This window comes from Cottoperca gobio, chromosome 22 (assembly GCF_900634415.1).
Source record: "Cottoperca gobio chromosome 22, fCotGob3.1, whole genome shotgun sequence".
In the NCBI taxonomy this organism is placed as follows: Eukaryota; Metazoa; Chordata; class Actinopteri; order Perciformes; family Bovichtidae; genus Cottoperca; species Cottoperca gobio.
The window spans coordinates 5,897,992-5,922,859 of NC_041376.1; the positions used below are offsets into that span (position 1 = coordinate 5,897,992).

Sequence of the window (24,868 nt, forward strand, 5' to 3'; positions counted from 1 at the left end):
CTTTCATGTAATGTGACCCAAAACCAAAATGTATCAGTAGACACATCTCTTTATATGGAATTGAAATGCTTCTTCCATTTTATATATATATTTGTTAATTCAATAACTGCCATGTAATGTGACCCCTCTAAGTTAGATATACAATACACAAATACCCACTGAGACGTTGTATGCAATACAAAGAAGCACCTTTAACGGCAGGTTGATTCTCCCATGTTTTAATGACTCTCAAAAATGGATTAAATTCAAACACGAAGTTGTACGCGTAGAGTGCCTGCTCTCCAGTTTGTATTACAATCCCTGATGTAGCAGACTACCAAAACAGCATACATTTGTAAAAAGTAAGTGGTAAATGTGATAATTTAGTGAGTCATTTAATATATCATAGTTCCATTAAAAAAAAAAATGAAATACTTTATTACAGGGAGAAAAAGAAAATCACATTTTTAAAGCATGAACTCAAACATGCATGCGTGTACAGTAGTTTGCTATGCAGTATACTATACTGTAAGTGGCAGTCAATGTAATAGCCCTAAGTAGCAATGCTCAAGGAAAGGATTCACAGACCTAATAGCGCCTTATATTACATATAGGGAAACAACTATTAATGCTCCACTCATGGAGGACAACAAACTATACACACACTCCCAAAACACTTTCTCATCCAGTCAATCCATAAATAATTGCAAAACAAACATACTACAAGCGGTCAACGATGTATCTTTTGTCTGAAAAAGGGATTTGAAAGGAGGTATTTTTGATTTTCATTGTCCATCTTCACAGAGAGATTGAGTTTCATGACATTAGCATTGTAATTAGTCACTGTTCACTCGGTTGATTATAATCGGGAAAGGAGCAGCCAAATTACACCAAAATATCATTGACCTGCAACAATCTAATTCAATAAATCTTGTGTCAGAAGTTGGAGTTGTTTGCAACCAAGTAATTTCCCAAAATATACAAATGCATGCTCTGTAAGTTGAGCTTAGTGTCAGAGGGCTGAAGGCACGTCAGGCAGAACTTCAAAACAGTAGAACCAACAATCCAAAGTCAAAAATAAAATTAAAAAAAGCAATTCAGTCAGTAGTGCCAAAGCTTGTGTAATACATACACTTCTTCCATCCCGATAATGTCTCCAATTACAACTCAGAGATTACAAAGTTTTAATACGTCCCCGACAGGAAAAAGGGAAACAATCACCTTTTAAGACTATCGTTTTAATTTCCTTAGACCAGAACAGCTACACTGGGTGAGAGTTTTAGTCCGTCGAGTCCACTTCTTTGGCCCATTCATTTCTTTCTCTTCACCATGTAGTTATTGTACACAGACGTTGCTCTCATTCAGAAAGTCAATGTTGTTAGGCGTTAATTGAAAGTGTTGAGACCGTCTATAGCAGCTTCTGATTGACGATTTCCCAAATCATTAATTTCCTGAAGAGAGGCATGTGGCACTGTAGAGAAAGAGGCACATGTTACTTTCAAGTATAATTCAAGCAGTTTTCAAGGTACCAAAACCACACATTTCCAGACTTTATCATCAAATCTAAATTTTTATAATAAAAGCAATTGCAAAAAAATAAAGTTTACAGAATAGCTTTATTCCCACAGCAATCAATGTCTATTGTCACCTGTTTATTTTACCAGCTGTTCATATTAACTTTGATTGTATGTTTGATCATGAGCATTTAATGCGTAGCTAACTCCAGTCTGCTCCGGGTCTGGTGCGAGACGCCAGGAGAAAACCAAAAATATGATAATGGGAATGAGTCATTACAAATATTAATAGATTTTTAGTTTACAGAAAATGTAGATGAAAAACCACATTATGTTGAAAATCAAGCATTTATCAAGGAGCATATTCCTAACTTTGAAAACATCGCAATTACAATTAAGCATTTTCAAAAAACGTAAGACATTTTACAAACTCTGTAAAAGAAATGGTGTAGAAAAGCAAAAAAGGGTTACTACATCAGTTGAATATAACGTGTATACCTGTTTAAAGGTGAGAGGCCTTCCTTTTGCGATATAATCAGCGTATTTACAGGCAAAAACACCACAGTCAGCTGCCATTTTTCTGCTGGGGAATCTCCTACAGGAGGCACGAACGGTGTACAAAACATCAATATTACAGTAAAAAATAAAAACATTACATTTAGTGAGAAGTCATTCATCTCAGTTTGACTTACAGTGACCCTCAAGCTTCCAACAGACCATTTGGTGCCTTCAAGCTCCCTGCCTTTCTTTGCTTTGTGCTCCTCTCTAAGGTAGAGTCTGAAAGAACGAGCATAATGATGCAAATCATTGTGAGAGAGTACTGGCAGATATGGAAACAGCATTTAAAATGGACAGATCACCACAATGAGGACTCACAGTAAAAGACCACAAATGTCATCATGTCTGTGGCCCATCGAGTCATATGACTTCACCGTCTTTGACTTCAAGTCAATCACCTGGAAGGAGAGAGAAATAAATATTTAGTTTAAATATAGAGAACAACACAACACTTAACCACAGTAGATGTAATTAGGATTCAATAGAAAGTAAATGCTTAGAATTAAAGTGACAAAGTAATTAATGGTTTATCAAAACACCAGTTGACCCCCATTCTCTGCAAAACTGCGCAAGCACTCAAGGCACTGTCTGTCAAGAATCCCCAGCTAAAGAGGAGGACTGGGACATGGGAACAAACACATCTATGGTCATTGTGATTTTGACTCACAGCCATTGCCCAGTGGACGCCCAGGTGCAGGGGAACCAGGATGAGGTCGTAAAGGAAAAGGTCGACAGCCTTGGTCCAGCGCTTCACAGCAGCGTGTCCGCCAGCCTGCCCGCCTCCTCCACCCCGCAGCTTTGGGAAGAAAAAGGTGCTGAACGAGTAGATTTTTAATCCTGCTTCTTCACCAGAGCACCGCTCCATGACGAGGGACAGGTAGAAGTTCATCACCTTGGTAGAGTAAACAGGATAATGTGGGACAGACAGAAATTAAAATCACTAAAATAAAATGTTTTCCCAAATATAATTAACTTAATCAACCGTCTTCACAATCTAAAACACCTACCTCATCGTTGAGCCAGCCGCCTTCCTGCAGTGTGGCCAGGTCTCTCTGTGTGATGCGTAGCTTGAAAGCCGCACTGAGAACAAGGTTAGGATCACTCTGAGCCAGAGCGTAACTCACCTCCGCTGCCATTTCCTAAAACACAAGACGAACAAACACATGAAATAAAAGAAATTGTATCCATGCTTTCTTCTACACTGTGACTACCCCTCACTCCTGACCATCTCACCTTGGTCAGCCTGGGTATGTCCTCATCGCTGTGCCTTGCATGTGCTGTGTGTGCAGAATGTGTCTCAGGGAGACAGACAGCAGGAGTCTCCCGGTCCACTAGATTGAGCCGAGTCGCTACTTCTGTAGAAAGGTCCAAATCGGCTTCCTGTTTCTGCTGCAACACAGGTCGACATAACCGACAGAAATAAGACATTTAAGTTTCCGCCCATAATTATAACTTAATGGGTGCTTTGACATGTCATGAAAGAGCGAGACAAATGACTACCTTTGCACATCTCACAGGCTTCGTGTCCTCAAAGGCTCCACTGAATGTTTTACTAAAAGTGAAGCTACCCCACCTGGAGATGAATCATATAGAGGTTATTAAAATAATCAGAATGAATCAATATACATAACACACACACACACACGAGGAATACTCTATATTTTTAGATGGTCTTTCATGCTTTTTAGGTTGCAGAAAGTCTTCTTTCTAAAGAGATGTTATTTTGTATCATTTGTTGTATATGGAGAACAAACAGCTGTACAATGGTTCAACCAGACTGACAATTTAAAAAAAGGGCAGAAAGACATTAAAAGGTTCAATGTTCTACTGAAGTTAGCATCTAACTGACTAGTTCTGCACCGTCCAGTGTGCCCCGGTTAGCATCAGTGCCCAGTAAACACAGATGGATCAGCCTCACGTGAAGATTATAAGACAGCCTTGTTTTTTTTTTATTTGAACTGAGTTTCAGCAGTTGAAATTTGATATTGTTGCCCACTGACTGACATTATTAAACATGTATTAAAATACAATTAACATGCCAAACAACTAAAATAAAAACATTAACGATGTATGGACCCAGCTTAGAGGTGAAATACTGCCCCCTCCATCCCTCCTAATAGAAGGTTAGTCTTGCATTAACACTATTGGAACTGGATCAGGAAATACCCTTTTCTGGACTAGAATATAAATAGGTGGGGAAAATGGAAAAAGTATTCTCTCGTCATGCAACACTGTGGGGACATGGAGATCATTTAATGCTCCTTCTTTTGATGCCAAAAGGCATTTCAAATATAATAATATAATTGGAATTATACTGTTTTCACAGATGTTAAAATAACCATTTTTTGAAGGTAAAAAATAAAAAGCAGGTGATTCCACACTTGAACGGCAGTGTATACACACACACACACACACACACACACACACACACACACACACACACACTAGTGATGTCACGATACAATTTGGCTTTCGATTTTACGTCACGATTCAGTTTAAGAAAAACATTTCCGACACTGAAAGATATGCTATCGTTTGAGTCTGGCATCGTAAAGAGTAACAGATCATTGGTTTAATGCCCACACAACTGTCATTTACATTTAAAAAGATAGGCTACATGGTATCCAGCATATATTCACCATATGTTTATTGGAATGTACCACATTAAGGCTATATGGTCACACATCCGTTGCTTACATAACTCACAGGGAAGGCAAAAATCCTGCCACATGGGGACTTGAGGAAAGCAGTCGGGTTTTATAAGTTCTGTTGTTTTTCTATGATCCTCGACATGCTGTCTCGAAAAGTGCCGGTGCAAGATATCAGCAGTATACGCTGAGTTGTCTTTGATCTGCAAGCTACCGATAAACTGTTCTGTGTTGTTTTTTCATTGGACGCTCTAAATAGGTGGAGTTAAAAAAACAACAACTGAGAATCGCCGATCCTGCTTTTGATCCTGATGATCAAAATCTAAAGCTCATTTCGGTTCATTTAAGTGACATCCCTAATATATGTGTATACAGACACACTACACTAACCTGTCCTTGGTCGCAGATGCATTTCTCCATGTAAACACACTTGGGGCAGCTGTGCAAAGAAGACAAGTGTCAGTTGGGCAAGGTAGAGTCATTAGAACAGGTTTACTCATAGTGGACATATTTCAACCTAGTTTGAATCAACAGACTCTGTATAATGTTAAAAAGAATTCTGTTTATTAAAGGAATTGTTTAAATCCAGTTATTAAAACTATATGAGAAATGCAACTCTGAAATAAAGCATCACCTAAAGCTACCCATCACAAACAAATACATTTACAGATTCAGATCAGTTTCTTCTAAAGGTGAAAGAACATCTTACCTGTGTATCCCTTCCTGGGTACTGGTTCAAAGGCTTTTCCTGAAGCAGCAATTTTGTGATCACTCTGTGACAGCGACTCACTGGGAGCGAAAGGACAAGAGGATACAAGAGAGGCTCAGATATAGCAAAGATATGTTGTTAAATGGACCTTGATGACATTTTCAAATACTCCACATGAATAATAAGGAATACTCACTCTTTCGGTTTTGTTTGGTTGAAAGGTAGTGGTTGGCTTTTGCTGTATTTCTCTGTTACCATCTCCAGCAAGCGCCTGTAGTGCTCCTTATTGTTCTGCTTTATGGCCTAAAGGGAGAAACCAAATACATGAGAACTGACACAGCCAAGTGATACAGAGTGTTAAAGCATGAGTAGTGGTACTTATCTTGGTTAATACAACTTTAAACTACATTAGTTGCTCTGAATGATGAAAGCAGTAAATGGGGGTAACTGGTTGAAACTTAGACAGTCATGTGATGGAACTTTACTCCTTTGACCTGTACACATAAAAAGGGCTAATCTACTGGAGAAAGGACTTTGTTTCAGGAACCTTTTATCATTAAAAGAGCTAAACTAATAAATCGGCTGATATCAGCTTGTTGCAGATATATTATATTGGTGCATAAATCAGCCAATTAGTAACAAGAAATTGCAGTAATAAAATGGCAATGTAAGTATAAAAGGTCATTTTACACTGTAAAATGTCCCACAGTCCTGTCATTCTTTTCCAAAATGTAATCCAAGGTAGCCGTATCAAGATTGTTTATATATTTATGTAAAAAAATGCATACTTTTATAAAACTCCCAAATATTAATACCAGTATCAGCCTAAGAGAATCTCGTATCGTTAAGGATTTTTGAAAACTTCCAAATTCCTTACAATTGTACAAACGATGCCTTATAATAAAGTATCCTTATCAACCCCAAAGAAGAAAAAAAAGAAGTAAAATAATTGACTATTTTACCTCTTCCACGGTAAGACTGGGCTTGTAGCAGCGATTGTATCCAAAGCCATTGCAGGTTGGATCAGAGGTAGTGGTTCCCACCCTCACAGCAGGTCTGGACGGCAGCAGCTGGAGGGAGCCTCTCCTCTCTCTATCCTTCCCCCTGTCGGAGAGCCCTGCAGACAGCCCTGCAGACAGCCCTGCCGCGCTGGATTCAAAAAGGTTATGTACATTAGCAAGGGAGCATTTTAAAATGAGGATACTGAGGTTTATGCAGCCCTGTAGGTATCTTTACAGCAAACTGGTGAGTGAAGGGAACTGGACTGTGACTTGCCTGTATTTCCTCATTAAAGGAGGTGAGGTGCTCTGAAAGGGATTCTTCCCACTCCTCTCATTCACTCCACTAACTGGTTTACCTGTGGAGAAACGACAATGGGGATAAGGATGAGAGGACCACTCAGTAAAGACAACAAAGTGACATAAATATAGTCAACAGATCATTCTTCTCCTGCAGTAACAACTGTCCTCACTTACTCATTCTCCACTCAGTACTGTTCAGACACGAGGTCTGGAGCTCGTCTATCCCCATCAGAGTAACAGGCTGGATGAAAACAGGAAATGCAAGGTAATTAAAGATGAGGAATAAAAATCACAAACGTAAGTGAACACCGTTTTAGGTATCTGATGTAGTGTAACTGTCACATTGACTTTTCTCACACCTGTGACTCAAGTGCAACCTACAGTAATTAACCCCATGTGATCAGATTCTTGTTCCCCATAACATGTGATATAACATTTGGTCAGACAGAAATTACAATCTAATGACTATTTCATGTCTTGCCTTAAGTATAGCCTTCAAGCCTTCTGGGTTGTTTTTTGTAGAAAAATCGACTGTATCTACATCCACATGTGGTTTTTCTAGGTTTATTTCAGTATATGCAAAGTACAAAAGGTGAGTCGGACAGTTATGTTCATGCTACAGTACATCCAAAATATTGTAACATTGCCAAATGTTCTTCAGTGCATTTTGGATGAAACACATCCATTTCAGCACTCAAGAAGCATTTAAGTACAAACCTGAGTCTCTTCATAATATCCGTGATTCTCACGTCTGGTTGTCAGCGGGTTCTGCAGCCTGAGCAGACCTGCTACCCCGGCCACCGTCTTCTTCACAAAGCTAATGACTACATCTGACAGAACAGAACACCACAAATAAACAACCTGCATCTTCATTTGTGGGAGACTTTATTAAATATCAAGATTTTCAGTTTCTGAAACAAACCTCGCCTCCGTCTTTTCACCTCTACTGGGTCACTCTGGCAAACACTGTCTGCAACATCAACACTGTAACAGGAAAAACAAAGTTTGAGATTGGGCATACTAATATGAAATACCACAATATTCCTCAATAACATACTATCAACAATGTAACGACACATTAGGGTAAGCTATAATTTGTGCCTCTCATAATGTATTAAGTTGCCAGTTCTTTAGGTACACCTGCTTAAAAAGGTTTTCAGTCTAATAAAACAGTTCTGCAATAAATCCTTTCATGAAGGTTATGATGTTCACTTCAGGTTTTTTAAACATCTTGTCCTGTCTGACAAAAGAGACCGAAACCTAAAGATATTCCGAATCATTGATATAAAACAGAGAGCAAAACAAAAATTGAACATTAGGTTATATTTTATTTCAAAACTGTTAGAAAATATTAGACTGCATTAATATTAGCATGGTAATGATAACATACCGGTATGTCATTTGGGGTTAGCCCAAGCACTACATTTGGGCCTTCAAAATAGTCTATAAGCAAACTAATGTAAAATATATATATATATATATATATATATATATATATATATATATATATATATATGATTTAGATGTTTTAATGGACGTTTTATGTTATGCTCAGGAGAGTTTATCAATTAAATTAAATGCAGCATGGAAACAAAAGGGAAATATTTAAGCTAGCAGTGTGCCAATGATACAACAACTTAGCTAACATGTTGGTCAGTAGCGTTAACTTAGTGTTAGCTAACGTTAACTAGCTGGTTAACGTTGGATGACTTACAGTTTGTTATGTTATGATTAATAACTTATTCAAATCATTAAGTAACCAAGGGGATACAATGGCGTACCAACAATTCAACTATTATTATTGAACAATATTATTATCATTAACACCTTTACGGGGTATACAATGAGTCGTTATCTCCAACAACCGACCTCTGGTAGTTCCGTTTAGCCGGTCTGCCGTAGCTCTCCTGCCGCTGCTGTGCTCCCTCTTCCACGCCAGGTCGCGTGGGTACCTCCTCGCTAACGTTACCTTTCCCGGGCCACTCGGTGGGGTTTTGCCCCGTAACGGGCTCAAACAGCGACGAGATTCCGTCAACTATCCATCCATACATCCCAGACAAATACGAGAAAATTGTAGCGTGGTCTTCTACGCGGTCCAGGACGAATTTAACCGCAGGTAAGATGTCAAACAACGGTCTACGACACACAGCCGGCCGTTGGCTTAGCTCAGCGTTAGCAGCACTGCGAGGACGTGCGTCATTCAGTGTTGATGTTTCACGTAGTGCTAACGATTTAAATGCCTACGGAAAACGGGTGGGCGGAGTTCTAATGTGTAATTGGAATGGAAACAAGAAATGGAGGAGCCACCACCAGCGGCTTCTGCGGATCTCATAAACAAGCGAACCCCTGACCGAGAGGGTAAAGAGCGTCAGTGGCAGATCACTGGCTCCTGCTGAGCTCGGATATCGATTATTTGTTACATCTAAGGCTCAATATCCCAGTTACTATATCCAAGTGACTCTTAAGACAAACAAACAAATAATGAGTAGATGTCTTTGTTGTCTAGGAGTTAATTACATTGGAATTAAGAAGTCGATTAGCTGCTTAAAACAAACTAGAGTGTAATCAATTAAAACTATATTTGATACAAATTCTAGGGAAGCCCATACCAGGAAAAGGAAAGAAATATGAAAAGCCATCATTAAAAAACTGCTTAAGTCAAAATTCTGATAAGTTTTTATTATTAGGACTAAATATCTAGTTTAAAAAAGTCTAGTAATGGTGTTTGTTTCAAATCCAAACCGGATTTATTTTTAGTTTAGATGTTTGGAGTAAGATTTAAATGTTGCTCTAATTTAAATGAAGTGAAGAGGTAAAAAATTAGATACTAAAGTATTGTTAACATTTTGTATCACCTTCCATTGCATTAGTCCCTTCATAATTTCAAGTGGTAATTGTAAAACAATATTAATTCTTTATAATCTCATAATTATATCAATGGAAGTTGTTAGTAAAACCTAATTATGACAACTAATCACTTTAATCCAATTTACCATGAATATCTTTTACTTTTATCATGTCTCTTTTAATGCCTTTTTTTTGTCTATTCTTGGTGGAAACTGGGATACACATAGTAATCATACAGCTCACCAAAAAGGTAAAATGAGTTAAAAGTCTAACTAATTAAGAGTCACTTTATACTAGCAGAATAACAAGTTTAAACAACCTGTATAGAGAGATTTAAAAAGCATTTATGTTAAACAGCCTATCTTTCATGAACGTTAAATAAATGCCACACGGCTTTAAATATCTGATATGTATTGTGTGTGTGTGTGTGTGTGTGAGAGTGAGAGTGAGAGAGTGAGAGTGATAGATACAAAAGTGATATATAACCTGAGGATATACTTCAATTATGAGCTGCCATAAAATAAACTCAGTCTGTTTGGTTTGTATAAAACACACACACACACATTTAAAATATTTATCAACTTTATGGTAGGAACATAGATAATACAAAAAACAAATATGGTTCAGCTTTATGCAATAATGTGCTCATTAGAGATGTTGATTACAAAGTTCCAGTAAAAACCAGTGCAAATTTTGACACATATACAATTAATATCAGTCCCATTTTTCAAGCACAAAAGGTAAAAAAACATTAGTAGAAAAATAACAAACAGCACTATTTAAAATAACGAAAAACATTTGTTCCTACAACATCTCAACAGTGACCTTCAAAATACTACTGTACAGAGAATAGAAAAATTACAATAGAAACCTTTTTTTAAATAATTTACGTACTTATAAAATCACATGTCATCCAAAAATGGTGTGATATTCCGTTCTATAAATTTCTACATTAGGTGTAAGGCAATGACAATTTTGGCCGATCTGCAGACAGCAGACATTCATTCAGCGGTCGGATAACTTTGGGTCGGGCTGGAGCGCAGACGAACCTGATGGGACAAAATATCAAAAGATGAGCATTATAGTAACATGAAATCCATACCTAAGCAAGTAAAAAACTGGTGATCTGATGTTGTATTCCCAGAAGCTTGAATATCTTGACAAAATCCAGCAATCGTGTATTTGTTTTAAATAAAAAATAGGACCGCCACGCTCTGGTCTTTGAGGGTAAATGTCTTGCAGGTTTTTGTTACCGTCACAGTTGACGAGCCACTTTTCGTATTTACTACACCATGTGCGGCTTGTTATAAGATTGTACTGATGCGTTTGTATGACTGGAGTTCAGAGGATTACATTTTTTCTGAAGGCCTTTTTTTCTACCATGAAGACAACCACTGTTTCAGTTCATGTCTGTATGCATGAAAACAGCTTTATAGGTAATCCATCGCAGGGACTCAGCTAAGCGGAGCTATTTCAGAGCTCTTCAAGCATCATGGAGTGTAAATTTAGGTAAAGGTTTGTCAACAACCTTTTTTCCCCCATGACAAAGACGAGATGGCACCAACGTGATTAAACACCAACTGAATATAGCAACATGAAATATGGTTGACAAAATATCTTAAATAAAAGACAAAATATTATAGACTGTTTTTTCCTCATTGCAGCATTTCAGTTTCCTGTGATGTGAACACACACCAGCAGCACACAATGAGCAGTCAGGAGTGACTTACTAAGTTAAAGTTTACAATGACAACAACATGGGAGAAAGAAACAAAGTGATTTTGTGTTGAAATGTGCAATATAATGCTATTATGCTATTATCGTATCACATAAACTTACTGTTTAATGTATTTAGATTTAGCTTTTTAAATCCTCCACAGTAGTGAGTTGATAGTTATATAATTCTAGTATAATAATAAGTACCTTTAAAAAAAATAAAATGTTTTGCAATCTGTACAGAATTAATATGAATTAACACAATGATCATAAACCTGCACGGCATCTGTTACCACATCTATTCTAGTGCACTCATGATGAAACGTCAGCATCCAAATTCTGAGAGGAGCATTGTGCTGCTTTATTATTTGGTGGAGTGAGTATGTTACACTCACACTCACCTGGACCATTCAGGTAAAGGGGCGACAAGCAGCTCAGGTACAGCCACGTCCTATTCTCCTGCAGCCAGCGCTGCCGATAACCAATCATATCAGGGGAACAGACTGGCTGTATCCTCCTTTCCTCTTTAGGAGACAGGGCTAAATGAATCTTGCTTACTAGTTTGGGAGATGATAGAGCACACATTGTTCTGTGGGATTTAAAAACATGCTGTTTTCCAGGAAGTGTTAGGCCACCCATCGCAAAATCATGAATTTTGTCTTGTACTGAACTCTAACCAGCAGCACACTTCTGTGTACATTTCTCAGATGGACAAGAACAACACTTCCTGGAAAACGAGTGACCAAATTAGGAAACATGCAACTAATGCTGGGATCAGACTATGCAATATTTTTGTCCTTTGATAAAGTCATTGTCAGATAAGGCAGCCATGATGAGTCTTCAATTCTTGCCATGACATGGCAGATTACACGTTGGACCTCTACGTATCATATCTTAAAGTCGTTGACCATGTTTACACTTGGTTCTGGGGCAATTTCAAGAGCATGGTGTAGAAGTTGTTAAGAATAGAAGTCCAAAAGTCCCAGATTCTGCTCTCTTGCCCGTCTTCAGATACAACACTAAAAAGGAATAAATAACCAACATTTTTTCCCCCGTTCGGGCCAATATTGTCAGTCTGATCCCAGCATAAGAGCTATTAAACATAAACCCAGTGCCCTGTAACATCTCCCAGTGTGATATCACTCACTAATATTTTAATTAGGTGTTCAGAACCCAAGAAGTTGTGCTTGATAATTTGGCTGTTTTTGAGGGGGTTGCCATGAATTTGTGGGTACCATCACCAGTGTCATTTCTAAACCTAACTGCACGCAGCTCAGCGCTTTGTACAACCAATCATTGATACATTATAAACACAACACGTTGGCCACGGCAGAGCCCCCAATCCTTTAACCGAGGAAAATAACCAGTGTTGACCTTACACCCCGTGCTTATCAAATTTGTGACACTTCATTCTTAGTGCTAAAATCCACCCGTTTCACCGACACTTAATGCTGCTCACCTTGTCTTGCTCCCCCCAACCGTTGCTGGACTTTCTCTAGATGGTGGATATATTCTGTCAGCGATCGCTCTGGATCCTGAGACACTCCTCCTGAATGCTCCGAGGCCAGAGTAGTGCTGGAGTACGACCTGAGGAAACAGGAAAGTTCATTGAATGACTTTAATTCCATTCAAATATTTGTGAAGTCTCCCAATTTACAATCTACACTTGAACAAGAGCCCAAACCTGTTGTGCAACCTGAAGGGCGATTTTGTTGGTGGAACGAGAGTGGACGCTGCGTCTTTGTGGACGGAACTGCTGTCTCGGTTTGGTGGAGAGTCAAAATTTAATCTTGGCTGTTGTTGCCTTAAAACTTCAGCTTTAGACCCTAAAAAAAAAAAGAGACAGAATTAAAAACTCACACACGGTCACGTGATACATATAAGTATAAAATGCGTTGACTGAGCTGACCTGGAGCATGCCCGTTGACAGTCCCAGATACAGATAACCTTCTGATCGCTCTCTGCCATTTCCTAGTCAGGAACTTCATTCTGAAAGAAAGAGTATGATCAGTTTCATCCATGGACAGGGCTGCGGTAACTGGTACATCTTTACATCCCGGTGCGCTCCCTACCTTGAGACGGCAATGACGACTCGTACAGCAGCCCTAAATCGTCCGAGGGGTCTGTTGTGGGAGGAGAGTGGGGGTGACGGCCTTGCCCCCATATGGGCGATGAGACACAGTGTGGCCTGCTCACACTCCTGGAAACCTCCCAGCAGCAGCAGCAGGTAACGTTTCTGGTACACCAAAGCTTTCCTGAAGCTCTCAGCACGCAGGTAGCGCTCATACAAACGCTGAAACTGCAAACCAACAAACGCAGGTTTCAATTAATCATTTGGTCCATAAAATGTCAGCAAATTGTGAAACACATCCATCCCAATTTCTCAAAGTCCAAGGTCATGTCTCTAAATGTCTTGTTTCGTCAGTCCAAAACCCAAAAGACATTCAGTTTAATAAGATAAAACAGAGAAAAGCTGTAAATCTCCATATTTAAGAGGCTGAAAGCAACATTTTCTGATATATTTGCTTGAAAAATTATAAAAGTTGAATAAAAGCAGATTATTTTTCTGTAGATCGACTCATCGTTGCAGCTCTATTTTACAGTTAATCCAAAACATATTTATAATACCATTCTTTATATCCTAACAAGTGTGTGTGTGTGTATGTGCATGTATTTCGTACTGACCTTGCTGTTGCTGGTCACATCAATGATGGGTCTGTTTTCGGTTTCTGTGGTGACCTTGGCGAGCTCGTTCTCTGCACGCCGCAGCTGTCGCTCCAGGCTGGAGAGTCTATGTTTGAGGGTGGCTCTCTCCTGACTCAGTGATGTCACACGCTCCGTCAGCTCAGAGTTCTCCTTCAACATCCTTTCCATCAGACTCTGTGACGACGGCATGGACGGCATCTACGGTGAGAAAATAACTTTCATTTCATAACAATCCAGCCCAGTTTACGTTCCAGCATTACACGCATCCAAAAGTAATAAAGCACAGGGTAATAGAGGTAATAACCACTTGTGTACCTGCTGGTTTTGTTGTGCGCTGCCTGCCTGGAAGTCAGTCTGGAGATGCTGCGAGGATGCAGCCTTGTGTTGCTGCCCTGTAGTTCGTCCCGACAGCCTCTGAGCAGCCATCTCTCTCTCCTCTCTTTCCAGCTCTACCAGAGTGTGCTGCAGCTCCTGCATGCGCTGCTGGTCCTGTTGCCTCAACAACTCCAACTCACACTAAAGTAAGAAAGGTTTATACGTTTGTGTGTATCCAAAATGATCTTAAAAACATCTAAAATAAGAGCATTACATTTGTGACAGTATCAAGTATAGTAAAGAATTAGGTGGAGGATAGTTTACCAGTTTGTTGTTGGTCCTCTCTTGTCGTCTCTCCCTCTCCATCTGCTCTTGCCTCCCATTCCTCCTCTCTCTCTCCCACTGCTCATCCCTCTCCCTCTCTTTGTCCTTTAGCAGTCGCAGTCTCTCCTTGAGCTCCGTCAGTTCCACCCCTTGGTGTCTGGACCGCTCTCGCTCCATCTCTAAAGCACAGCTGCTTTCCTGTTTCTGCTCCTTCAAGGTCTCCACCGCTACACGATGTCGGGTGGCGACCTCCTTCTCCCTCTGCAGCTCCGCCCTCCTCGTTCTGTCCTCCTCTTCCCATTTCCTCCTGCTCTGCAGCAGCTCAGCCCTCAGTTTGTCCATCACATCTGCCAGCCCCTCCCCCTGCCTTCGCTCCTGCTCCAGCTGGGCGCGCATGTCGGAGAGGAACTTCCTGTCTCTGGCGACATCCGCCTCGTGTCTGCGGCTGAGTTCATCCATCTGCCTGGAGCAACGGTCTCCCTCTTCATCCAGCTTCCTGTGAGCATCTGCGAGCTTGGAGTGAATTTCTGCGAGGCGAGATTCTGCTTCAGTCAGGAGGCGCTCAAGACGAGTCTTGTCTTGGATGTTGAGCTGTTGCTGGTGAGCAGAGAGTTGGCGTTCATCTTTTAGCTCCTTCTGGGTGTCGTCGAGGCGTTTCTCCAGCAGTACACTGCGGGACTGTTCAATCTGAAGCTCCCGTCTGAGGTTGCTGCAGGCCACCCTCTCCTGTTCCACCTGACCCTTGAGAGCCATGACCTCTGACCTCTGCTGCTCAGAGGATACTTGCACAGCCTGCAGAGGAAAGAGGAGGAGTTTAAAAAGGGAAAGCTCAAGTACACTCTGCATTCTTGATCTTACTTTTTTTTTTTTTAACTGGAAATATTAAGAACATTTATTTAGTTTTACTCAAGTTTTCCATTTTTCCCCACAAACAATGTTAAGCTTCCGTGAATGAAAGTTAACACTACCTACAAAATATTTCCAATTAAAAATCTTGCAGCGTCCAGATAAGAAGGCTTTTAATGTGAAAAACGTCATGAGATTAGAGTATGAAAATATTCTCTTTTTAAATGTTCGCGTTGGCTCACGGCTAACATTTCATCATTTGAATACCAGTATTTCCAGTATATTCAGTATGCATGTTTTTGGGCCTCGTCTTACCTCTCTCCTTTCCTCCTTCTCTCTGTCCTCGCGGAGACTCAGAGCTCTCTCCTGCTCCAGTTGTTGTTGAAGCTCCTGGACTCTGCTCTGCTCCCGTCTCACAGCTTCCTCACCTTCTTCTACAGCCACCCTGAAGGAAAAAAAAATAAAATGATCACAATTCAAACCTTACTTCAACACTTTTGGTAATATTATATGAAGGCATGTTTGTGTGAGAGTGACAGAAACATGACTAAGAGAGTGAAAGTTCACACTAGCACCACCGATACCTACATTAGGGCGGTCAGGAGTTACAAATATTGTAAAAAGAATACCCAATATGATGTTCACTTGTGTTTGAAATATACCTGACTGACTGTATTTTGTTCTTGTGCTCTTGCTGAGTGTCATGAGCACATTTCAGTTGTTTCTGACTCTCCTCCAGCTCGGCCCTGAGTTGGGATTCAACCTGTCCTGTCAGTTCGGAGCTGATCTCCGCGCCAGTCATCTTCAGCTCTGTGGTCAGTCTGAGGAAGGAAGAACGTGATCAACACAGATACGCAATAGAACCAAAGAATCAAATTTAGAAATTTAATCTCTCTCGTCTTACAATTAATTACAAAAAGTGAAAGAACTTGCAATTATGTATTCACTAGATGATTTTAAGTTTGTAACAAGTACTTTGAAGCTTCATTCATAACGTTAACATTCAAATTCTAAATCAACAGTCGTTTGCTGCGCAGCTTTTTTTATTTTTGCATGTCTTTCTGTCGCAGATAAACAAAAAACAATCTATTTGGGTACTAAAACTATTTAAGTAAATTACTTGAGTTACAAAAAAAGATCATTTTATTATTTCATTACTTAGCACTCCATCAAAACTGACAAAACCGATGAGTTGTATTCATTAAATTAAGATGATTTTATTGGATGAATCACTTTATTCAATTTGAGGATTTATTTTCTTTTTTTTCTTTTTAGAGTGAGGACGTAATAAAATATGATGACAGACGTACAAAGCCTTATTTGAAGACCTCAATAGAAGCTTTGAATGTATAAAAACATTCAGAACAGTCCTAGTATCTTTAAAACCACAGAAACTCACTTGTGTGTGTCTCTGAGCCATTCGACAGAGCAGCTCTCTGAGAGCAATCACAGTCTCCTGCAGTGCCCTCTTCTCCTGCTGCCAGCTCATGGGGGGGTTGGAGGATGAATTGTCCCGGCGGTCCAGTATCAGGGAGCCATCTTCAGAGTGATGCTCAGTTTGATTCGACATGAACACCCTTAAATCCGGCACAAGAGGTTGTGTTGAGGAAGTGCCACGACGTTGGGACAAAGTGAGGATTCTGCAGCTTTCTTGATACACTTTCTTCAACAGACACTGTAGAAAGACGGAGCGAGAAACTGGAGTAAAACTCTAGGCTAACTGTCAAGTGAATAGAATTACTGGCAACTATAACTGAAGCCTACCTGCAGCTCAGGTGACAACAGCTCATCACTGTAGCTCATACTGCCTGCAGCACTGTCTGTGTTAACGGTGGGGTTCATTCCTCGGCAGCGGAGATACTCCAGAAACTGAGCATCCAGCCTTTCAGTCTGTTCCAGCTCCACCTTTAGCCTCGCGCCCAATTCTGAACTCACATCTGAAGCACAAGAGGAGAACAGAAGAGTTAAGTAGATAAGTCTGATGGTGATCTACATTTTTCGCCATAAAAAAAAGACCAAAAACCAACAATGAATTGATGCTACTAGCATGTAGCGTTGCCAAAGCCTGATATAACACTCTTCTGTACCATAAAGCTCCATTTTGTACAGAAACTATAAATAAATAAGAAAGTGCCAATACTCACTGCTGCCGTATCCATCACTGGCCCATTCAGGGGCTGACAAGGAAGAGGTGGAGCCAAGAAGAGATGGAGGTGTTGTTATGTCAAGTTCTTCCAACTCGTGCACCTGAGGGGAAAAAAGAATTACAAAAATGTAACAAACACTTGACCACATCTGAACAAACAAAAGAAAAAGTCCCAAAAGGTAGGCATGAATGGAAGTGTTAGATCTCACTTTGTCAGTGTCCAGCGAGTCAAGCATGGAGAAGTTGTCAGACGCCGACACAGAGCCTGGGGAGTGTGTACTCTGCTGTGGCTGGATCTGGTGTGATGGTCCTGGAGTGTGGAGGCTCCATCACAACTCTGGGAGAAGTCTTGACCAGGTGGAGATCCAGGCCTGTGCTGTTCAGAGCGCTGAAGTCAGAGAGACGGGAGCCGAGAGCAGAGGCGTGGAACCGTTCTGGGATTCTGTCTTCGGAGCATTCGAGTCGCCTTAAAACCTCCGGCGAGCTCAGAGAGGCTTCATCGAGAGAGACGCTCACGACGTCCTCAAAAGCTCTGTGAGAAATATCTGACAGACGAAGTAAATGAAAATAGTCACTATGACATCTGAAAGCTGTTTGATATATGGTAATACATGATATGCAATTGGTGAGAATGTGCCATACAGCATCTGACACACACATAACAGCAGTGTATCTGTTTTAAGCATCATTAAGTACTCACCCTTCTGTGGGTGTCCCTGTTGGTGAGGAAGTGTGTCCTGCTGGTGACAGTGTTGTTGGATTTGCTGTAGTTCTCTTTGCTGATAGGCCAGTTCCTCTTCCTGTACAGCCAGGTCTTCTTGTAGAGCTCGGAGCTCCGCCTTCATCCGCTGGTTCTCAGTCTCCAGGTCGACTAGGGCACGGTCTTTGGTCTGACGCACAGAAATAAGTGACTTTAAAGAAACCGCAGCTTATTATACTACATCTAGTGCTGCCATGATTTCAAAACTCACAACAAAAAACAGTGGATACGTACAGAAAGAAAACAGATTAAGTCCTGCTTTAAAACTTCCATCTCATATTCTGTGCTCTGAAACCCCCACCTGTCCCTCCTCATGTAGTTTCTCAGCCCTCTCTGTACTGGTGCTGAGCCCCTGCTTCACCGCAGTCAGCTCCGCCCTCAGAGCGTGATGCTCTGCCCTCAGTCTGGCGAGCTCAGCCTCCCTCTGTCTCAAGGCAGCGTCTGCTTTAGCCAGTGTCACCTCAGCATGGGTCTGAGACAAAGAGAAACATTCTTATTAGCAGCAACATGGCGCCTTTCTTCCACTCGTATTCATGAAACCCTGCATCTACATACACATACCCGCTTTCAACTTTACTTTGTTCATAGCTTCGGTTGTTCCTTTGTTTACATAAGAGCAACAACCGATAACCAGCTTTGTAAAATGCTATTTAACGAGTACCACATGTTCATGCCGAGTTTTGTACCCGAGTCATTCGTTCAGCTCTACTGCTGGATACTTCTTTAGCACACTATAATAGCCACATTTGCTACAAACAACTATGAACTGGTGAAAAACAGATCAGACGACAAAGACTTGCAGCAGCCCAACAAATGCAACGCAGCCTCCATGCAACAACCCCGACTTCTCCTCACCACATCCTGCCAAGTTAAAAACGTAAAGAAATAAAAAATAAAAGTGCATCAGAAGCTTTAAAAAAAACAAAACAACAGCTAACAAAGATTTTCCTCCCGCTTCCTCATTTTAATGTCACTTCCTCTGAGTAGAGTCTGCAGTCTCAGGACAGATGCTGTGATGTGACGTGTTAAGCCAGTTAACTAGAACCAGATGTGGTCTCGCCTGCAGTTGCTAGCACAGCTGTACACTAGCAAGAAAACGGCAGCAAGTAGTTTCCTCTTTGGACATCAGTCATCTGAATGACCCCGTCATACTTGGAGCTGAAGAAAATAATTGTTCTTATAGAACATAAAAAATAATAATCTTTGACTATAAGCATTTTAAGTAATGTATATTCAGATTTCAACAGGTTTGTTTTACTGATGTGTGCGGTGAGATTTGAAGTGCGAGACTAATGTGAAGGAAATAAACTCATTTTATTTTGAGGAATGTGTCCCATATTTTAATTTCATTTAATTGTTAATTAAACATTTTTTCTTTTTGTTATTTATTAACCTTTATTTATTTATGTGGATTTTGTTTTTATTTTTAGTATTATTAAGTTTAGCATTTTATATAATGTCATATTTTGTAATTAGGGAATGTTCTTACATAACGTGTTAAATGTAAAAAAAAAAAAAAATTAAAAAAAAGGGCTATTTAATTGAGAGGTCCCAAGGAGGATGCTTTCCTTCGTTTGATATTTTGGTGTACATTAGCATCTTTGTGCGTTTAACGCTGAAAACATTACTGTTGACTTTGCAGCCGACACTCACCAGCACTTCCTTTTGAGCCTCTTCTTGACTAGTTTCCTTCTCGTCGAGCTGGACCGTCAGGTCCTGGATACAGGCTCTCATTGAAGTCGCTTCCTGTCTGAGCCTTTCAATTTCCTCCTGGAGTTTGCCCTCCCTTCTCCTCAGTGCCTCCCGTTCAGCATAAAGCTCTCCCTTTACAGTCTTGAGGGTTTTAATCTTAGTCCGTTCCTCATCAACCAGTGCCTCCATGTTTGCCACCTCGGCTCTCACCTCCTGGACTCGTCTCTCGAACGTGAGACTGGTTTCTCGTAGGACTTCCGTTTCCATTTCCATCTCCTGCCCTTTTGTTTTTAGAGTCTCGATCTCTGTGAGGCTCTCCTGTTCTCTCTTTTGGAGTTCCATAATCAGAGAGCTGAGGTGGACGTTCTTCTCATGCAGGGCGCTCGTCTGTTGGGATTGAATTTGGCAACTGTCATCCTCTTCTTCAGGTAGTGTCCTCTTCTCGGTCTCCTCTTCTTTCTGAGCTTTGACTTCTTGGAGCTCAGCTTCTTTGAAGGTGAGGACACTTTGGAGTTCGTCGGCCCTCTCCCTCTCAGCTGTCAGCCTCTTTCCAAACTCCTCACCGTGTCCTCTGTACTCTTCCTCCTGGGTGAGCAGTAGTCGCTCCAGTCCCTCTTTCTCTGCCACCGCAGTCTCCAGCTGACTCTGGAGGGCCTTGAAGCGAGATCTGAGGGAACGAGACGAGGCAGAATGACTCAAGCTGAGCTCTTGCTTCAGGCTGTTTGGCCCTCCCCTCCTCGCTTGTTCCTGGATGGTATAGTGTTGAGGTTCGGGGCTGGGAGCCGGCGAGGGATTGATGCTGTCACCATCCTGAGAGTCACTGACTTCATGCAGGTTGGGGCCTAATGTGGCGAGTTCAGCCTGCAGCGTGCTGATGACCTCATGAAGGCGCTCCTCTTCTTCCTGTTTGTCCTGACGCACTCTCATGATCTCAGACTGAAGGTGTTCCACCTGTGAGCGCAGATCCTCGAGCTCAACCTCCAAAGCCTTTTTGTCAGAAAGATCAGAACAATTAAAAATCATGACAAAATCTAACTTTTCTCATCAACTAAGGGCACTTCCACACTGTGTGAACTTATTCTGACCTTGTTGTCCCTGCCGTTCTCCAACTCCTGTTCCAGTCTTTGGATCTCCGTGTTGAGATGGTCGATCTCCTGATTTTTCTCCTCGAGTAATGCCGAGGAGAGATGCTCCGCCTCTTCCACTTCGCTTTGTTCCTCTTTGTCCTCCGTTAGTATGGTGAGAGCAAACACCTTCTCCTGCAAGCAGAGTTGTACAGACCAGTTCAATTATAAAGTTGTGAGTTTTAAGTTTTTGCCTTTCTATAAATAAAATGGCACTTACCTTTAGAGTATCAATCTGTTCTTGGAGCTCGTTAACATGAGCTGCATTCTGATTGGTCAGTAGCTCAAGCTGTAGTGCGAAGTGTTTTAGTTCAACCTCTTTGATACTGAAGTCTCTCTGCACCGTCTCCAGTTGGCCAAGCAGTGACCTCCATCTAGAAAGACATTACTTATTACTATTATTATTATTGATAGATTTTATTTAATGATTAGAAAACACTGCAGTCACTACATACACGTGTGAAAACACAAAATAGCCAGAGGGCTTCATTTCCAAGAATAAAAACGTATTTTCCAAGTTAACTGCAGCATCATTTTCACAGACATGTAGTCCTGGTGGTGGCTTTCAAAAGATGGATCAAGTCTGCATTCCCACACATAAAACTCCTCAAGGTGGCACTGCAGCCAAACGCATAAATCAACAGCTACCACTTATCAGCCCGAAACATCTCTTCTACCAAACACCGGTACACCAGAACAATCTTACAGACCTCTTGCTCTTTGCTCTGCAGGCTCTGCTGCGCAACGTCCAGGGCATCAGCTAAGCTCCTGGGTGGGGTCACGCGTGTTGTCATGGTAACAGTGTCGCGTCTCATCCACCTTGGACTGCAGGGCGGAGATCTGAAGCCTGTTGGACAGCTGCTGCTGCTCCAGTGCCTGCTTATCCTGTCAAAAGGGAGTTCATTTGTGATAAGAAAATCTGGCTGCAGGATGGTATTACGAGTGATTCCAAGTTCAATTTTACTTACTTGTGAAAGTTCCTGTTCTCTCAACTTTGATTTGTGGAGCTCTTGTTCCAGTTGACCAATAGATCTTTTACTCTCAGCGCTGTTGAGCAGGGCTTGCTCGAGCTCTCTGATTCGCCCGGCTAGCTTGTCTATCTCCTCATTGCGCTCTGAGAGGTCGCGCTGGGCTTGCTGATTGGCGTTGAGCAAGGATGCATGGTCCTCCGTCTTGTCTTTGAGGATAGATTGTAGACTCTCCACCTGCAGAGAACATAGGAGGGGAGGGACAACATTATGACACGTTTCTAGACTTTTAAGTAGAGTGAAAAACTACATGATTTGAAGATGAATAAGCCATTCCGGATATGCAGCCGCTGGTACCGAACAGTGACGTTAAGCCATTCCAAATAGCAGTTACATGGAAGTGAAAGACAAATGAAATATGAAACAGAAGCAAAATGAATAATAACCATTTAAAAAAGGATGACATGGGAATGAAGGTAGAACGAGCACGAATTAATCTATGGATGATTGCACAGAAATAATGATTAACGATACACACCATGCACAAGGGGAGGAGGAGCTAAGAGAAGTGGGCTACGGTTAGATTTCATACCTGCAGAACCAAGTCCTGAAACTACAGCAATCCGTTCAGCACAGGGATAAACACATGGCAAAAGTCAGGCTCATTGGCAAACAAACGATGCATTCATCACTTCAACCACTGTAAACTACAACTACGTACATTTCAGTTAAAAACACACATCAAAAACAGACACACTGCAAATGCAATGCATTCTCTTAAAAACAGAAGGATGTCGTATGATATTGTCTTGTTAGGAAATATTAGCAAGTATATCAAAAATAAGGAAAGCTATTAAATGAATGAGTCTCACTCTGTGTCCTTTGCTATCCACGCTGGCCGTCTGTCGGAGCTGGGCCTCCAGGCTTCGGATCTCCTGCTGGAACTCGTCTCTCTCGTGTTCACGCTCCACAGCCTGCTCCTATATGCGCAGGAACAAATGACGTGAAAGATTGTGTCCGCTACATTAAGCAGCAACATGAGAAATTGCCTGTGACACTCTCAAATAACACTAGAAACAAAGTGAAGCGAGAATGCAAAAGTAAAACAGGAATATGAAAGCGCAGATTTATGAAGAATTACACTTTACATGAAATAAAATCATAAAAAAGGGCGCTACAATTTAAACTTCTAGATCATTTTCATTTTTTAAATCTAACCTCTATAAACTGCCTGTCGTGTTTCAGCTGTTTCTCGAGTGCTTGGACGCGCTGGTTGAGGTCTTCTGTGTGGGTCTTGTGGTGCTGCTCCGTCTCCAGGTCCTTTGTTTCCTGCTCCTCCAGCTCCCTCTCCAGGGCCCTGAGGCGCAGCGACAGAGAGCTGTGGTCCTTCTCCGCCTGCCGCTGCAAGTCCAGCCTATCCTTGCTTAAACTGTCCGTCTCCGCCAGTAGAGCTTGAAAAAACAAAAAAAGAGAAGAAATTAGGGCAATTGTTTCAATGCACACACACACACAGAGGATATTAAAAGAGAGCAAGACATTAGAGAAGTTAAATGCATACAACTATTACACATTCTGTGCCTTTCCCCCTGAAAAGGCACAGAATGCATTTGCTTTGACGGCTCTGCACGACAACATTGTTTAAGAGATAAAATGACACAGCACTCAAAGAGCCTTTGCTACAAGCTACTGGCAATGGCAGTGTTACAAACAGCAACCTCACACAGCACTGCAAACTGCATATTCATCCCCACCCCCCTCATATCACACACACACACACACACACACACACACACACACACACACACACACACACACCACACACACACACACACACACACACACACACACACACACACACACACACACACACACACACACACACACACACACACACATTCTCATACTCCACTCTGACCCACAAACCTGCGTCAGGATCTAAATTGAGCCATTGGCCTACGGAGAGAAGACACATCTGAGCAGAGACATCATTATAAGTGTATGGTCAAAAAGAAAGAGGTCATGTAACATCTTATGCAGACTGACACATGATTTTGTGTTTACTCCGCTAACCTTTCTCCCTCTCCCCCAGTCCAGCGGAGAGATGCTCCTTCTGGCGCAGGAGAAGTGAATGCTCCTCACTGAGCTCCTGATGCTTCAGTCTGAGGCCGTCCAGCTCTGCGGTGAGGCCCTGCATCTGGTGAAGCTTCACCTTCAGGTCCTCCAGCTCCTCCACTAGTCTCTCCTCTTGTGCCTCTTTCTGCTGCAGGGACTCTTCTAGCAACGCTTTCTCAGCCACATAGCCCTCCAAAAGCCCTGAACACATCAGCCAAAGCCATAAAAATGATGTGAAAAGGCAAAGATTGAGGTTTGAGATTATCATGCGCAGCATCACAAACAGCTGAGTTATGTAAACTTATGCAAGTAGTGGACGTCGAGCATTGGCAGAGGAGCAAGCTGGGGGAGTAACTGAATACATGGAACGTTACGTAATTAGTATACAAAAAAAACTGACTGTATTCAGTCACAGTACAGAAAAAAAGAAAAAAAATGTAATCAGATTACAGATACATTTAGTAAAAATGGGGACAATTAGCAGGTTTGCAATTTTAAAAAACACATTTTAAATAAAGAATGATACACTACAATGCACATGCCATTATTTTGTATGTAAAGCAGAAAAGGGGAACAACATCACCATCCAGTTTATAAAGATTA

At 41.3% G+C, this 24,868-nt stretch overlaps 2 protein-coding genes across 2 annotated transcripts in view; both read right to left on the reverse strand.

Moving 5' to 3' along the window:
* Positions 1 to 299: 299 nt before the first annotated feature.
* On the reverse strand, positions 300 to 8,939 carry senp2 (SUMO specific peptidase 2). Its single transcript, XM_029461308.1, is given in 18 exon segments — positions 300 to 1,450; positions 1,992 to 2,060; positions 2,062 to 2,088; positions 2,186 to 2,270; positions 2,370 to 2,449; positions 2,719 to 2,943; positions 3,059 to 3,190; positions 3,285 to 3,440; positions 3,552 to 3,624; positions 5,090 to 5,138; positions 5,409 to 5,488; positions 5,605 to 5,711; positions 6,371 to 6,557; positions 6,684 to 6,765; positions 6,884 to 6,950; positions 7,427 to 7,539; positions 7,632 to 7,693; positions 8,579 to 8,939. Coding segments are annotated over 18 exon segments (1,839 nt in total). The 5' UTR covers positions 8,761 to 8,939; the 3' UTR covers positions 300 to 1,387.
* Positions 8,940 to 10,470: 1,531 nt separating this feature from the next.
* The window catches only part of pcnt (pericentrin), a 37,333-nt gene continuing 22,935 nt past the window's right edge, over positions 10,471 to 24,868 (reverse strand). Inside the window, 29 exon segments of the mRNA XM_029460170.1 lie at positions 10,471 to 10,605; positions 11,674 to 11,796; positions 12,732 to 12,859; positions 12,957 to 13,098; positions 13,182 to 13,261; positions 13,345 to 13,571; positions 13,958 to 14,152; positions 14,294 to 14,494; positions 14,618 to 15,409; positions 15,779 to 15,908; positions 16,126 to 16,241; positions 16,243 to 16,284; positions 16,863 to 17,138; positions 17,228 to 17,400; positions 17,608 to 17,710; positions 17,819 to 17,893; positions 17,895 to 18,154; positions 18,310 to 18,499; positions 18,671 to 18,841; positions 20,023 to 21,048; positions 21,147 to 21,320; positions 21,406 to 21,559; positions 21,876 to 21,949; positions 21,951 to 22,070; positions 22,154 to 22,390; positions 22,746 to 22,766; positions 23,026 to 23,133; positions 23,372 to 23,604; positions 24,224 to 24,466. Of these exon segments, the coding sequence (XP_029316030.1) occupies positions 10,562 to 10,605; positions 11,674 to 11,796; positions 12,732 to 12,859; positions 12,957 to 13,098; positions 13,182 to 13,261; positions 13,345 to 13,571; positions 13,958 to 14,152; positions 14,294 to 14,494; positions 14,618 to 15,409; positions 15,779 to 15,908; positions 16,126 to 16,241; positions 16,243 to 16,284; positions 16,863 to 17,138; positions 17,228 to 17,400; positions 17,608 to 17,710; positions 17,819 to 17,893; positions 17,895 to 18,154; positions 18,310 to 18,499; positions 18,671 to 18,841; positions 20,023 to 21,048; positions 21,147 to 21,320; positions 21,406 to 21,559; positions 21,876 to 21,949; positions 21,951 to 22,070; positions 22,154 to 22,390; positions 22,746 to 22,766; positions 23,026 to 23,133; positions 23,372 to 23,604; positions 24,224 to 24,466 (5,858 nt within the window). The 3' untranslated portion in view covers positions 10,471 to 10,561.